At 37.6% G+C, this 16,955-nt stretch overlaps 1 protein-coding gene and 1 pseudogene across 1 annotated transcript; both read left to right on the top strand.

The window, feature by feature from the left end:
* Window positions 1–2,632: 2,632 nt before the first annotated feature.
* Window positions 2,633–5,356, top strand: LOC149027259 (AT-hook motif nuclear-localized protein 20 pseudogene; annotated as a pseudogene).
* Window positions 5,357–9,113: 3,757 nt separating this feature from the next.
* LOC149027258 (Tetratricopeptide repeat (TPR)-like superfamily protein) lies at window positions 9,114–15,236 on the top strand. The gene is made up of 8 exons (XM_089160969.1): window positions 9,114–9,358; window positions 9,484–9,609; window positions 9,792–9,887; window positions 10,068–10,140; window positions 10,737–10,798; window positions 12,157–12,238; window positions 14,826–14,886; window positions 14,987–15,236. Exons 1-8 carry the CDS (start codon window positions 9,158–9,160, stop codon window positions 15,033–15,035), a joined length of 750 nt encoding a protein of 249 aa, XP_089017095.1. The 5' UTR covers window positions 9,114–9,157; the 3' UTR covers window positions 15,036–15,236.
* The last annotated feature ends 1,719 nt before the right edge of the window (window positions 15,237–16,955 follow it).

Below are 16,955 nucleotides of genomic sequence, written 5' to 3'. Positions count from 1 at the left end.
TCACTTTTTCAGCAGGAATATGGCACCGAGTTTTGTGGCTTAATGGTTTCTCACATGAGTCTCTGAACTCTTGGAATGCTGAGCTTGAATGGGCATGCTCTCATATGACAAGGTCTTCACCAAGAGCAGATGTTCGTTGCTTTGTTGTAACAGCAACAATTTATAGAATATGAGAAGAATGCAACAATCATACCTTCAAGGGAGCCACTTTTGGAGCACAAGCAATTTATGAGAAGATTCAAACCGACACATGGTCTCTCTTTGTGCACCCACCCCTTAGGGTCAAAGACATGGAGGAGGACAGGAACTTCTTTGCTCGATGGCACCTTCCAGTCACCTTCCACATACCTAAGGCTGTGTGTCTTAGATGGCCAAGGTCGGCACTAAACTCGATTGCTATCAATTGTGATGGATCTTGTAAAGAAAATATTGGTGGATATGGATCCATTGCTCGGAATCAACATGGCATGATTCTTTTTGCACTGGCAGGTGGGATCTTGAGGATAAAATTACTCGTTTGGAACTATTTGCTATCAAGCGTGGTTGAAGACCGCAATAAACATGGGCTTTGACCGAATTGAAATTCGGTCAGATTCAATGGTGACAATCAAATCAATACAAGGACATTTCTCTATATCTTAGAGGGTCATCGGCTTGGTCATGGAGATTAGGGAGCTTAAGAGAAATTTTAATCTTTGTAATTTTGTCCGTCATGTTCAAGAGATTAATATATGTGTTGATTTCCTAGCTAGATATGTAAATTTCTCCCAGAAAATACTATTTTCTCTAGATGCTATCCCGTCGATGTTGTCCTCCCTTGCTAAGGACGATATCAACGGTAAGAAGTTCTATATACTGTAATTTTTTTTCTTTCTTTTTTCCCTTTTTCAATAAAAAGCTTCATTTTTTCCAAAACAAAAAATAAGTGAAAGAAAAAAAAATAAAAGAAAAAAATCAAAACAAGTGATGAATTTCAACCACCAAAATTGATCCTCACTATTGACAGCTTCACTCATCGCTAGAGCTTTCCCTAGAAGAATAATTGATGAGTTAATTTATTTTTTCAATGAATTAGTAGCTTCTTATAATAGAAGATGAGAAGAAACTTAAACTTGTGACCTCTTTCAATAAAAGATATTAGTATTACCACCTGAGCCGCCACAAATCCTAATCATCACCCCGTCAAGGGAGCACTTTGTGCTTTCCCGACGGATTTTACCACCACCCAACCACTGGGGCCCCTGTAATTTGTGGTGGTAAAGTCATCACCCTTGTACGGAGAAAGTCAAAAGTCAAAAGAAATAAGTGAATGGTTTGAAAACCGAGTGGATTTGGGATTTGGGTTTTTCTTATTAGACCAATATTCCGGTCAGACCGCGTGGCTCCCACATGCTAGAATAATGTTTGTTTGTACTTTGGTTTCTGGACATTGGCAATCGATTTCATGTTGGAACTCGTGACAGAGACGTTTTCCCACTTTTTCCCCCACTCTCTCGTCTCATGCGCACGTTATCTCACTTCTATCTCCGCTGCTCGATCTCCTCCCAACAACTGCCGCCCACCACCGGCGCACCACCCACCACCCTTGACTCAATTATCCCTGCACCGCCGCTTCGATGCTCTCTTCATCTTAAACTAACACTTTCTCTTTTTTTTCGTTGGTAAAAATCAATATTTCGTTGTCGAAGAAAAAAAATCTAACATCTTATATAACATAGGTGAGGATTTGATTTGATTTCTAGGAATTCACATTAAGTTTTGACATTTATAACAGTTCTGGATGGAGTGTGGGACTATTCTGGAAAAGACACCTAAAGTATTTCAGTGCAGGAGGACTGAAAAATGAAAAGATCGTTGGAGGCTCTTCTAAGTGGAATGATGGATGAAATAGAAAAAGCACTAGCTTACAACATACAAGTAGAAGAAATATGGAACAATGAAAAGGAAGTGATTCATCTACTCTTATCACAAAACCACACGAAATGGCCAATAGATTATGTTCCAATTTTGATAAATATATTTTGTAATATTAGGAAATCTAGTCTGAAACAATTCACCCAGATTACACTCTAGAAATGGCTTATTTATATAGCATATATATCCTCCATAGAACATCAAGGAAAAATAGAAGTCATAGATGCTACTAGTCTGTGAAATTGTTCTCTTATTTAATTACTAATTTTTTTTTGATATCAAAAAAAAAGTTTCTTATGAGTATTCAAATTGTAAGGAATGGATTTACCCAATCTCTAGATTAAACCATTTGGAAAGGAATAAATAATCTCAAAACTTTGTTTCAACAATCTTTTAGTGAAGAGATCATGATCCGACTGGGCTAATTCTACATATAATGCATTCATCTCCATGTATAAAAAACGCCTTTTGTCATAAAAATAAATTTAAATAATAATAAAATTAAATAAAATAAAATGAAACTATGTTTTCGATAATGACCAACAGCTCTTATTCAAAAAGTCCATGATTCGATTGTGTTGATTATGTACGTAATATCTTATTCCCTACCCATAAAAAAACCCTTTGTCCAAAATAGAAAAATGTTAATAATAATATTAATAATAATAATTGAAGCTGGCAGGTTCACAGTTCACTGAGAATTTAATGATGGCAAGTGATGGTTTTGAATTGCTTTTCTGCTGGTTCATCTTCTTCGTCCTCTGCTCCAGTCTCCACTTTCAGTGATCACTGGTCACAAGCCTATGGCAGGGGAATAGGGTACGATTTTGGGCGTGGTTCGTTATCGTACTACCTAGCTCGTTGTCAGAGCTCACTCCTGGTCCTGGAGTTCCTGTTTGATGATGCTGTACTTGCCGTATCTGAAGAGGCAAGCAAAGCCGTATCTCCAGTCCTTTCACCTTTCTTTTCTGCTCCGTTTTCTGTTTCAGTTTTAGTATGGTAAAAGCAAGTCAGCAACTATTCAGAAAAGTAGTGGTAGCAACTAGCAAGTAGGGTGAGGTCACTGAAGTAAGAGAGCAGAGAGAGAGAGAGAGAGAGAGAAGAGCCACCGAAAGCAAAATGCAAAGAAAGGGTTTCGAAGTTTCCCTCGACCTCTCTCGCTTCTCTCACAGTTACAGCTCAAGCGTCAAATCCCATTAGCAAAAATCGAAGAAATAAAGTTCATAGTTTATATTGTGGGCATATGTAGCAGCAACTTAACTGTGGTGGTGGCTACCTCTCATTGAAGTGGTGAGATAGAAGAAACCCAGTGCTTTGCTTTAGGTTTTAGATAAATATACTGACTGAATCAACAAAGAAAGGAGAGATTTATTGGTTTAATTTCTTAAGCATAGAAGCAAAGTCAGTTCAACGATTGGTCTTACAAGGAGGTGGAGTGCAGGTGAAGCAGTCTCTGGTAGAAGGTAATCCAATCAACTGGCGTGGAAAGCTAATAAAGCTAACCCGTTACCCTTAATTATCTTCTGCAAGTCAAACTTGTCTCATGATAGAGACTTTTAACTAGATAGATATAGATCAAGAGGAAAGCTCTGAGGGGGTTTGTTTTCTCTACCTTGTTCTTGTTGGATCTCATTTTGGAAATTAGGGTTTCATACAAAAAAAAAATGGAAAAGAAAGGTATCCCATGTGGGAATCAAAATATCTGAGCATCTCGGATTGAGACTTCGCAATCATCCGAGTTCCTCACCTTATTGACTGATTGCGACGCTCAGCTAGCTCAAGAGATAAGGTTTTGGATTTTCTCCATCTGGGTTTTATTTGTTCTTCATCCATCTCCAAAACCCTGGAAATATAAACAAACAAGCGCAGGAAATTAAAAGTGGTTTGATTTGATATTTTGATACCAAGGAGGAAGAACAAGAAGAAGAGCTGGCAAATCGGTGGTGGACAGGAAACGCGGCGTTGGGAGGGGTCGATCCGCCATCGTCGGCGGCTCCATCTCTTCACCTGCGAAATCCTCACGATGGCGGCGAGTTGGGTCCGCTTGGGCCCACCAGAAGAGAACAAGAACTGATGGACACTACTACCGCCGCCGCCGCCGCCGCCAACAGCAATGGAACCGACAGTAACCACCAGGAAGACGATGACAACAATGAACGAGACGGCAACGAAATCGTCGAAGCTGGTAGCGGTCGTCGGCCGCGCGGCAGACCACCTGGGTCCAGGAACAAGCCAAAGCCACCCATCATCGTCACCAGAGAAAGCCCAAACGCCCTCCGAAGTCACGTTCTTGAGATCAGCAGCGGCAGCGATATCTCCGAAAGCCTCAACACATTTGCACGCCGCCGCCAGCGTGGGGTGTGCGTCTTGAGCGGCAGTGGCGTAGTGACCAATGTGACCCTCCGTCAGCCGGCGTCTCCTGGGGCAGTCGTTACCCTTCACGGCCGTTTCGAAATACTATCCCTCTCTGGTGCCTTTCTTCCTGCACCATCACCACCTGGTGCTACTGGCTTAACGGTGTATCTGGCTGGTGGGCAAGGCCAGGTGGTGGGTGGGACTGTTGTGGGCGCCCTCCTTGCGGCAGGCCCTGTGATGGTGATTGCTGCCACTTTTACTAATGCTACTTATGAGCGGCTGCCACTGGAAGAAGAGCCTACCGGAGCCGGAGCCGGAGCCGGAGATGGGTTGCAGCTGCAGCAGACTTCACAGTCTCAGGGTCTTGCAGTGGCAGAACCATCGTCTATGCCCATCTACAATCTGCCCCCAAATCTTCTGCCAAACGGTCAGATGCCGCAAGACCTCTATTGGGGAACACTTCATCAGCAGCAGTAACACATACTAAAATATGAGGGACTCTCACACTGAGAGAGTGTAAGTGTGGAAACCTTTTTCTTATTTCAGAAAGAGTGTTTCTCCATGTGATCTTACCGGCAATGGGCTTGTAACATTTCATAGTAGGTGAACACCTTTGTTTTCATTCCAGGTTCTTCTGGGATTTTGACAATATGAATCTAATGATGTTCTTGTTAGGTTTTTTCTTGTGTATTCTGAATACCCTTTTACTTGTGTTTTTCTTTTCATGAATGTTTGTTCCATCTTGCTGTTTTGTCTAGTTCTTTTTGGGTGTGGAAGAACTTGTTGGGTACTCATATTTTGCAGGCAATCATGAAAAAGGTTGGGAGTTAAAGAATTCTGTAGTTAAGAGACTTGAGGAACTCCGGAATCAACCTCTCATTTGGAAAACCATTGCAGAGTTATATTGCTGCCCTAATATATGTTCCTTGGTGGAGACAGTAAGTAAACATCCTTTATATTCCATCTTCATGTCTATAATATTCTTCTGTGTTCTTGGCACTTGGATGAAGGAGGGGGAAGAGAGAGAGAGCTTGTAAACATTAAGTTTGACCCTTACAGTGAGTTAGAGCCGTTTCTCTGATTTTAAATTAGTTTCAAACGTGCATCTGCTAATTTGTTTTTGGGAGATTAGAGACTGTCTCAAAGCATTTATTGCTGTAGAAGCAGAGGCAAGGGAGAGGGAGGGAGGGAGAGAGAGAGAGAGAAAAATTGGAATGAATGCTGGGAGTCCAAATTTATCTGGAATTGTCGGGGTTTTAGTTTGCAGTCTTTCACATCAAAGGATGCCTCACTCATTGGGTCTTTTCAAGCTCTCCATCGATGTATTTCTAGCTAGACAACTTCATTACTAGCAAAGGTATCCAATCCATTCTTAGTAACTAGAAAGTTTTTTAATTTAGGATCTTTCTTGTTCTTTGAGCTAATAGAAGATTCCTTCTTGCTATTATTGTAAAGTATTGACCTTTTGTTGTTTTTATAAAACTGGTAAAGATGTTAGAAAGAGTCTTTTTTTTTTAATGGAATTGAATGTGGGAAAAAAAAAAAAAAAAAAAAGTGAGGGAATACAGATTAATTATTTACCCAAAAAAAAATACAGATTAATTACAATAACTTATTTAGCCCCAAAAAAGATTTCAATAACTTAAAAACTGAATTTCAAAACTGATGACAAAAACCCTAGTTTAAATATTACAGCGAAATTTATTTTTCCTGTATCACTTTATAAAACAATAAGAAACATTGTAGGCCAAGCTTAATTCAGATGCTAATGCCATATTTGAGTTTTATCATATTTTCCTTTGAAGACCAGTTTGGTTGTTTCATGATCCCTGTGTCTTTTACATTACATAAGAGGAAACAAACGTAACTATCCTGCTAACAATAAAAATGATTTGATTGTGCATCCACCACTTGTTATGGTGTGGTAGTATAGAACTGTTAATGGGTCTTGCCAGTACACTTCTGCTGATCTCTTCTATAAGTTTGTTTTATATGTTATTTTTGAGCTTTCACATAGCTTGGTTCTATTGGATGTTAGTTTTGAGCTCTTATATAGCTTAGTTCTATTGGATGGTCTTTGTTGCAGGATATTTTTCTATCTAGAACTAGCAATAAACCTTGAGCATATATGGTAGCATTTATTTAGACACTGTTTTCCTTCAAACTAGGGTTTTATGCAAATGTAGTTCCAGTTTGGCAATTTTTTTGTTAAACATGTAGTTCTTCACTGAATTATGAGTGCTTTGGTCATAATAATGCATAAAAGGTGCTGGAACACTGATCAAAGCTATCAATATAAAAGTCATCAGGTGCTGTAACTTTTATCCAATTGAAGTTGTTCTTCCTGTCAGAATAATTTGTAAACTTCAAAATTTGTTGTTAAGATCAGCTAAAGACTTGTGCTATATTAACATATGAATAGAAAAAATCATTTGAGCTTAAACCACTGTAGAACAAATTAAGTTTAAAATATTAGCTAGCTAACAAACAAAGTTTTGCAATAAAAAATGTGATAGACATGCATATGAGATTATATGGACAAGGAATTATGTAATTCACACAAGAGAAGATCCCACAATAACTTCCCCTTCTGTAAGGGGGAAAAAAACCATAGCTTCAACTAATTCTTGCAAGATGTAGAAAGTAATTGCCTAACACCCATGAGAATCTGAAAATTAACTATGCAATCAGAGAAACTGATGAGGGGAGAGATTCTGAAGATGAACCTGTTGGAAGGCATGTTGGCTTTCTATTTTGAAACACAAGTTAGCAATCCCAACCCTCAATTTTGTGCAATTATGTAGAAGCTGCTACAGTTGTCTTCTCCACAATCCGAGTTCCTCCACATCAGCTGTACTTCTTTTAGTGTGTTAAGTCTATCCAAAATGCCAAATGTAAACTTCCAAAAATCTAATGAAACTATACTGAACCTTTCACCCAAAAATCAAAATCAAAAATCAAAAATCAAAAATCAAAAATCAAAAATTCATGAACATGACCACTCTACCTTGGAACAAGGCCCTTCAATTAATTCTATGTGACAACCTACTTTGGGAATTACAGTTAAAAAATAAAGTTGTCATGCCAGAACCTTACCTCCCATCCCTATCTTTAAAATTCAAGAAAAATCATGTGCCCCTAGCTGTATGAATTTCATCAGGTGAGTATCTTTTACTCCAATCCCCATTTGTAGATCTTGTTATATCAAGAACATAGAAACATTAAACTAAAACCTAAATTTGCGTTTTAAGCTACGAGTTTCCACTTTAAATTAGTTAGTAATTTTAGTCCCAACCCCACTTTGGGGCCATCTAATCTTGCATGGAAGCATGATCCATACATTGATGACAATATTTTGAGAGAGAGAGAGAGAGAGAGTTGAAATCTTTCTAGGAGATTAAAACCAAAGAAATTAATTCGATGAGAAAAAGTTAATGGCAAGACCTAAACATTACAACTTATGTTTCAGAAGAGGATATGCCTTCGTGTCTCAAGTTCTTACTTGCCTGCTAGTGGCTTAGAAGGTTGATTCAAAAAACTATATACAAGACTAAACTCATAACCTTACAAGGCCCGACAGTTACTTCTTCCACAAGAGTCAACCCAATAAAGCAATTCTATTAATCAACCCCACCCCCTTTGACAAGGACTAATAATAAAATCAATCTAAAACCATACTAGGAAAACTAGTAGAACTACTAAGATGATGAAACTATCAATAAAAAAAAATGATTTGCTACCCTATAGCAATTGTTAGAAGCAACTAAAAGAATTGAGCCTACCCAATTTCCAGATTAGTTTCCCTTTTTGGCAAATTCTTAGCAGCTTCTGCTTCCATATAAGTAGTTTTGGTTGATTTAGAAAAATCACCATTCAGTTTCATTCATTTGATATATCCAGTGATGAAACATTTGTCTTCAAAAGCATAAGGTTGAAGGAAATTAACTATTTCTGCATTTATTTTTAAGATATTTGAAAGTTCTGCTGCTGTTTTATTACCAAGAATTCTTACTGAATCTCACCATTGTTGGATCTAGGGAGGGTCATAACGCATGCAACATCATCCCACTTTGCGGAGATATGCTGTTTCCTAAAGTATCTTACATGAATATGTGGATTTATTTTAACTCGTGCCTTGAGATTCTTGAATTCAAACCAACTGTTTCTGGATTCTTATTGCCTTGAATATTTGATATTTAAACTTATCATCATCATGCATCCTTCATTGGTGTTTGTAACTACCTTTAAAAATTGTGATGCCATCAACCAGGGTATTCTAATAATTACACAAAATCATCATTATTTCAGAAAAACAGGTGGGGGTGCTGAGTTCTGGAAAATAGGATCTCTGTTGGAGTTGGTGAAACATCCTCAGCAACATTGTTATTGAATATTGTTTTTCTGCTGACCTCTCTGTAATTCTACATCATAAATCACTTTCAATAACCAAAGAAGGAAGAGAATCCATAATCCTTAATCCTCTGACCCTTTGACAAAAACTTATCATTCACATTGGATTCCCAGATTTTTGCAAGATAAGCAGATCTTCTTCTTCTTCTTCTTTTGTTCTTTCTTTTTCATTTTTTTTACCCCAAAATCTTGGGTTGAACAAGGAAAAGGTCTTGGTGGTGATTATTTGATTCTGATAACTTGGGAGCCAGCTGCAGTTCTTCTCTGCAGTTAAGTCTGGTGTTTTCAAATCTGGGCGCGTGCATTTTCGCTGATCAGAAACAATCAGAAGAAGGTGTGGGAAGTTCCATAATTCAAATCATGTGTTGGAGGCTTGGAGCAGAATGTTGAAACACGAATCAGAAATAGTAGCGGTCCGACCGTTCATATTGGACCGGGCGGATCTTTAAACCACTTTATCCGGATAAAGTGGAAAACGATGACAATTGTCAATTTATCGTTCCCATATTTCTTCTCTATACTCGCAATGGCAGGTCTGAGCGTCACTCTCTCCAGTTCCTTGCTGAAGCCATTATCGTCGCCTCCGTTTGTTAAACCCCAACAACCATCAAGATCAAGTTATCAATTTCGCTGTCAATGTTTCTTCTCGAGCTATCATTCGCGGAGGGATCAATTTCCCGTAAGTGAGAATCCCTTGGATCTTATCACTTTTTTCACTTCTTTTGTTACTTTTAGGTCTTAATTCTCAAACCATTCTGCATTCTTCTTTCAATTCTTCTTTTCCATTGGTCAATCTTTCATCAGGCTGCGAAGAAACTCGAATTTCCTGGGAACCTGTTATCTTCTATTGGAGAATCTCTATATAGAACAGGTTTGCTAGCTATTCTATCTGCTTCTCTGGTACTGGTGGATCCAGCTCTCGCTTTCAAGGTAATTGTTGTCTCTTCTAATTACTTTTGATGCTCGATTGAAATCACTACAGAAAGGCCCACTTTAAGTTGTTCTAGGTAGCTTGTTCCACCATTTCAATGCTGAGCCCCTCTTTGTCTTTATTTTTCTCTCTTGATATTAATGGAAAATTGATTTTCGTTCTGCCTCTGACAATGTCGAAGGGAGGAGGTCCTTACGGTTCTGAAGTTACAAGAGGCCAGGATCTCACAGGGAAGGACTTTAGCGGAAAGACTATGATCAAGCAAGATTTTAAGACGGTATGCACAGCAAGTATTGATTATCTTTGCCTTGTTCCTGGTAATTCTCATGATATTCTTCTTGAAATCTAAAGAGAATAACCCAACAACCTTGTCATTGTATAAGAAAATTACCCACCCGGAAGTTTATCTTACTTTGGTCAATTAGTGACATTCAGTGTCTGTTTTATTTGGTTCCAGTCTATACTACGCCAAGCCAATTTTAAGGGTGCAAAGTTGTTGGGTGCAAGCTTCTTTGATGCTGATTTAACAGGTTTCTTCTCTTGTTGTATATTCCTATTCTTTGTTGGATATGGATTACAGAGTTCTTAAGTGTTGCAATATCAACAAATTAAAGTTGCATGTATACTGGAGCAAGGGAGAGCAGGGGAGCACAGGGCATTGTTGTGGTAGTTGACAGTTGGCTAGGGTTTGGTTAATGGATGAGATACATTTGGTAGGGTTTTTGACGATTTTTTCCTTTTCCTTTTGACTTTTTTGTCCCCCCCCCCTCTTCCTTTTGTCCCCTTTTGTGTTTTTTTAAACTCATTCTTTGGGGTGGGGAAGGGGGTGCGGGAGGGGAGCTGAATAAAAACAGTATTAGATACCAATGCCACCAAAATAAGATGTCCATTTTATGAGTATATAATTATTAAGTTAACTTTAATTAATTAGGCTCTAGTGTCAGTTATGTCGGACGTCATACTTGTGTTATGGCATAGGTAATATGCTAAATACAGAAGGCTAATTATTCAGGATTTGCCATGTATATCTGTTCCTATTTTTCTGTAATAATATAATTAAATTTAGTGGATATTGTTGCAATCGTTTTCATTCATTTGATTTTCTTTGATTCAACTCTGCACTCAGGAGCTGATCTTTCTGATGCTGATCTCAGAGGGGTGGATTTCTCATTGGCAAATGTAACAAAGGTGATTCTTACTAACTGTTTAGTCAGTCCCTTTAACATCTATTAATCCTCACAGCATTTAGGCTTATGCTTTCACTTGTCTGGACCCTTTGGTTCTTTTCTCTACATAGGATTTACATGATATAATCCTCTCATAAAGAAATCTTTAGCTTTCCATATTTGACTATTCGTACCTTTGTTCCTATATACTTCAATTCAAACTTGAACTAGATAAGATATAAAGGATCATCCACACTGCAAGTAGGTATGATAAGGTATAAAAGTGAGTACCTTAGTTGAAAGTATGTGGGGCTTCTATGCAACTCAACTAAGTTTCTTCCTTTTCTTTTCTTTTCTTTTCTTTTCTTTTCTTTTTCTTTTTTTTTTTTTTTTTTTTTTTTTTAATTTTTTTTTTTTTTTTTTTTTTTTTTATTTTCTCTCTCTCTCTCTCTCTCTCTCTCTCTCTCTCTCTCTACTGAATGTGCTTTGTTTGTACTACTTGTAGTTCATACTCTTTGGTGTAGACATATCCAATAGCTTATAGCTTTTCTGATACTGAAGAACTCGTAAATTTATTGGATTTTGTGAGGATTGGTTCCAATTTTCAGGGGGAGATAATAGGAAGAGTAAAGAGACTTTCTTAAAGGAGCAATGTCCAATCTTTGGGCCCTTATAATGAGTCCATGCAATAGTCATTAGATCCAAACCTAATGTTTGGTGAGTCTTATTCGATATCTTGATGGAGCAGGATTTGCATGGACCTGTACTTCAGAAAACTATTAAGAGTAGCATTTAGATTAAATGGTTAAAGTTGTTTGATTTACTGATCCTTTAATGTTAGATGTCTTTAATGCGGGACCTACTTGTATATAGTAGGTATTGATCTTCAAAAGTGTGGCATGATAAATCACATACTATTTGCATCCTAGACTAGTGCACAGGTTGGCAGGTCTCCTTACCTTAGCCCTTCCCTTCTCAAAATTGATGGAAAGGAGACTGAAGGGAGGCTACACAGACAGAATTATGTCATTGCCAATTGTCTTAAAATTCTGAAAGATATGACCTCGTACAAATCTATAAGAGATTTACTTCCTCTTTGACATGCTTCTGTCATGAAAATCCTAATATCGTGTCGTTACATTTTTCCATAGATGCTTTTTGCTGCAACTAAGCTTATATCCTGCCAATGTCAATTCTTTTAACTGGAAACGTTGTAAAAGATGGTTTGGTGAATCTTGATTTAGGTGGACATGATGTTGTCTCACAACAGGATTGGAGTAATGACTGGTCTTGAAATGTTTAATATTGTTGAAAATTGGCCATGAAATACCTTTTATTCTTGACGATTTTAAGTGTAAATATGCTAACTACTTTATGCAGGTGAATTTGAAAAATGCAAACCTGGAAGGTGCACTTGCTACAGGCAATACATCCTTTAAAGGATCCATCATAACTGGAGCAGGTATGTCAGACAGCACTAAAGTTTCTTTACAAGATTTCTTCCTGTGTGCCGGAGCAAATTATGGTGATGCATGTCTGCTTTGTTTATGGAATTTAAAGAAGCACTCTTTCTTAAGATTAATCAGGTATCAGCCGTAGGTGCTCAGATCGAACCTGCTGTTGCAAAATAATATGGTCTTCAGAATATCTGTTATATGGATAGCCAGAGATTGGAAGCAACTTCCTGTAGTCTCTGTATCCATGTAACCTTGTGCAATCATGACATGTTAATGCCCATGGAGGCTAACTTATTCTCCTAATTGTTTTTGCATCATAACCTGTTACAAGCATTTATTTTGTGTTATCGGGATATTATATATATGAAAGTTAAGATTCATTGATTAGAACTTATATATATATATATATATATATATATATATATATATATATATATATATATATATATATCTTGAACACTGATATTATTGGAAAAGTCTTTTCAATGATTGGATTGGAAGATAAAAAAAAAACCAATGGACTGGAACAAGGTATAGCCTCAAGGATGTGACTGATCTTGAGAATAAATCTCTTCTCTGTATGTGATTATGACACATGGGGAAGAACTTGAAGTTTTAGACGGTTAGTATTATTTATTTTATTTATTTTTAGTAAAAGATGGTCAGCATTATAGAGGCTAGGGAAATACTGAAACTAATGTCATTTTGGGTCAAGTGCTGGAAATGGACTCCTCCCTAATGAGTTTTTGGCAGTTCTCAATTTGAACTTGTGAAAGGTGATTTGTCCTGTCCCATGGTGATCAACCCTGTGTTCTCAATCTTCTTCTTTTTTGGATTTATTTGCATTATATGCCTTAAAGGTTCACTCCTAAGCAGAAACTTGGAGTTCTCTCGAATAAAATCTATAGAGCTTCTTTTAGTTAAAATCTAAATATTTCTGAAGCTGAAAAAATGGCTGAGCCTGTTGCACACACTTGTTGAGATGAGATCGAACCCATTTGGAAAGACCATTACTTGGGAGTTATTTGTTTCTTTGTATTTTTCCCTTATAAGTCTTCCCTTCCTCCCTTTGGCGTTAAAGGGGATCGCCATCTTTTGAGTATAAGTTGGTACAGGGTTTGCTTGTTCAGTTAAATTTTACATAATTTGGGAAGCTGTGTGAGATGAAATCTGAAATTTGTATCATCTCATCAGGCAACAAACAAATCCTATCTTAGGGGTGGAAAGCCTGTCGATGATTTCCTTCTGTAGTTGCTTAAGCTCGCAATATATGGGTTCTTGGGTTTTTGTGGGTTTCATTAGGCAAGCTCTTGAAGGGTGCACAGCCAGATGAAATGAAAAGCAAAAGGTTTATGCGCTTGAGTTGAAAGGGTTATGTCATCAGGACAATGGTTCTGAGTTGAAATTCTGTTATATATCCAAAAGAAGTAATGAGATGCCTTTGGTAACTGAATTCTTAGTGTTAGGGCCCTAGAATCAAGAGATCACGCCATATGGAGGGGGGAGAGAGAGTTAATGGTGATTAGGGATTATAAATAGAGGGTAAAGTGTGAGGAAAGGTTAGGCAATCTTTATGTGCAGCAGTGTACTGTGGGGGTGATTGACACCATTATAACCAGTTTATCTTTGTTCGTGTTTGTTCATTTTCATTTAGTAATCAAATATTATTAGTATTCGTGTTCAATTCGCAGGTTGTTATCATTTTCCCTTTCTAGGTAGAGTTTCATCTGCTGCTAATTAAGCTGATTGTGATGACCATAAGTTAAGCCCTCACGTATTTTGCAGTGGTTTATTACAAGTTCATCATGACCAGTGCTATCTATAATCCTTTAATGAGGTGCATGAATAACAGGTCCATTGAGACATTGTTGGCAGGGTTCAAATTGAAAACAGCCTCTGCACGATGCCAGGGGTAAGGCCGAATGCGTTATGGCCTTCTCCAGATCCTGCAATTGCATAAGCACCTTACATTGGTTAACCCTGTCCATAAATAACAGGGCAACCTATATTTATTATTAGTACATAAAAGTGAAAACAGCCCAATCCTCTCCTTTTCGGACCATGGAAAGAGTGGAAGGAGTTGGAAATCAGCCACCAGGAACCATTAGATTAAGTAATACCTCTTAGACTAAAGTGATTCGCTGTAATTGTACTGTTACTTTTGGCATCTGTATTTATGTATAAGTAAACTATTTTGAAACTTATTTGTATTAGATTAATGGTTCAGGGAAAAGTAGATACCACTCATGGTAAAAATTAGGGCTCGGGCTTTCAGTTTCACAGGTTTAATGAGAACTTCTGCCACAGCCATAATGTTTTATTCATGATGTTCTTTTATGATGTTTAGCCTAGCAATGAGCAGACTTTTAATCCACCAAAATAATTAAAAAAGCTCAAAAGGTGTCACATCTGTATCTCACATAAACTACCATGCAGTCAAAAGTTTATTTTGCTTGATTGTAATTAACTTTTTACTTTTGTCATGATATTGCTTCCATACACAATGTATCAGAACTGAACATGTCATGTTGAGTTTAGCTGAGCATGCTCCAGAACTGTCTATTGTTATTGACATTTTTTTAGTGCTATTAGACTTCACAGATGTGCCTCTGAGAGAGGACCAACGGGAATACCTTTGCAAAATTGCTGATGGGTGAGGAGATTTGTGTATTCTTTGGTTATTTTATCAGCTCTTTTACAGAAAGTCGAGGCCTGCCTCCATGCATTGCTTGAATTGCATCTTGTTTTAACAGGGTGAATCCTACAACTGGAAATGCAACACGGGACACACTGCTTTGCTGAGAATCACAATCAACCACCTTCTCTACCGGCGGAAAGATAGTCACACTTGCAGTTCTATTTTTGTGAGTTGAGCAAAATTCTGTTATTTTAATATTTTCTGTATTAACTCGATTTAATTGAGTCCAGCAGCAACAACTGTCTTGATTGTAAAGTGAACCTTTATAAGAAAGGAAGAAGCATACTGTCCAATTATGGAGAAAATTAGGATTCCACCAACCAAAACCTTGGCAGCTGTTTTCAGATTCGACCCGCGAAATTAGTGTGGGTCGTCGCTGGGTGCCGAGTGCCGTGTGGCTATGGAGATGCCCTTGTGTATGTATGTGCGTATGTGTTTTTGCTTCTTGTTCTTTTGAACAGAATTCATTAAGAAAGCATCCTAGGGAAAATCCTGGACGCTTCTACAGCTAGAAATCAGTTGATTGATTTGATTTTCATTCTTACTGATGTCAAGAAAGAAAGATAAATGACTCACGAAGTTTTTTCTTCTCCAATCAGATTTCATCACGTGAATTTGGAATAGCTCATTGAGAATTTTAAAAGCTTTTAGACAATCTTTATTTTGTGCAAAAGCTTGTAGACAATCTGAGTTGATTTGGACATGCTTTCGGTTGGACGATGATGCCAAAAAGACACTTTCTTGAATGGCCTTGAGCACCATATCTACTGCTGAAATGTTTGAACCAGTTGAGCATTTTGCTGCAATCAAGTGTTCTCCTGAGCTCTTTATGGATATGATCACGGAGTAATATGAATCGAACAGGATTTTCTTATAGACATTTTGAAGGCGGCTTGAACGTGGAATGCGCGTTGCATGTGAAACTGAAGACATTAACTACCAGTGTACCACGTGAGCTTTTCACAAAAAAGGATCACAAGAATAACAATGATAAATAAATGAATAAATAAAAGAGCTACCTCATGAAATGGCTTTTCACGTGGATGTGAAGATACTAACTACTAGTTGAACTACTACTTTGTTATTTTGTGTTGGTGTCTTTTGTTTAAAGGGAAAATAGTTGGAGCAAGAGGCTTGTGATTGTTACATCCTTTAACTAGTTTGCTTCTTTTATTTATTTATTTATTGTTCTTTTTTAAATCGGCTTGGTTTTGTAAGCTTTGTTCTTGCTTTTTCTATTATTTTGATTAGACTGTTAAGATAGCCATTGTGGAGTATATAGTTTTATTTCCTCCTAATTTTGGAAGGAAATATTCTTATATGTAACAATTTTCCCCTAGTTTTGGAATAATATATATATATATATATATATATATATATAGATGAGAGAGAGAGTAGAGAGAGAGAGGGGAGTGTTGATCCCATGGTCTCTTTACTATGAGGCCGGTCATTACCAATTAAGCAACCCTTTCAATGGTATAAATACTGGGATTTTTTAACATAAGAAGATTACGTTAATTAACTATTTTCATACTGTGATAACCTCTTATATGTATTCTTTAGTGAGCCATTACACAGGTTGAGGTTCGACGGTAGAGATCGAGTGAAGCCAACGGTCAAGATCGAAATCTTGACCAAGATTTCGATCTCGACCGTCCATTTCGATTTATAAACACACCAAAATGGACCATTGAGATCGAAATCACGGTCGAGATCACTTCACATGCGCATTGAGGTCCGGGCCATTACACTCCATTAAAAAATAAAATAAAAACAAAAAGCCTAGCAACGTGGCCTCCTTTTCACAGTTTTTTTCTGTTTCAACGACAATGCTCTAGTGTGTCTCCCCCGATTAATAAATCTGTTTGTAGAAAGCATTGAACCTTTGCGTTGTCTCCAAGAAGCCAAGTAGGGTACGTAAAGGCGCCCAACACCACAGTCGGCATTATCCACTTTACGCTTTAAACCTTGATCCGAAGGCCCTGTTCAGTGAGTCTCCAATCACAAGCAACTTTGAAGAGTTC

The sequence above is a fragment of the Hakea prostrata genome, chromosome 1 (genome assembly GCF_041222555.1).
Source record: "Hakea prostrata isolate BN-2017 chromosome 1, UWA_Hpros_2, whole genome shotgun sequence".
NCBI classification, from domain to species: Eukaryota; Viridiplantae; Streptophyta; class Magnoliopsida; order Proteales; family Proteaceae; genus Hakea; species Hakea prostrata.
The sequence above is the reverse complement of the archived record's forward strand: the minus strand, read 5'-3'. Positions and strand labels throughout refer to the sequence as shown.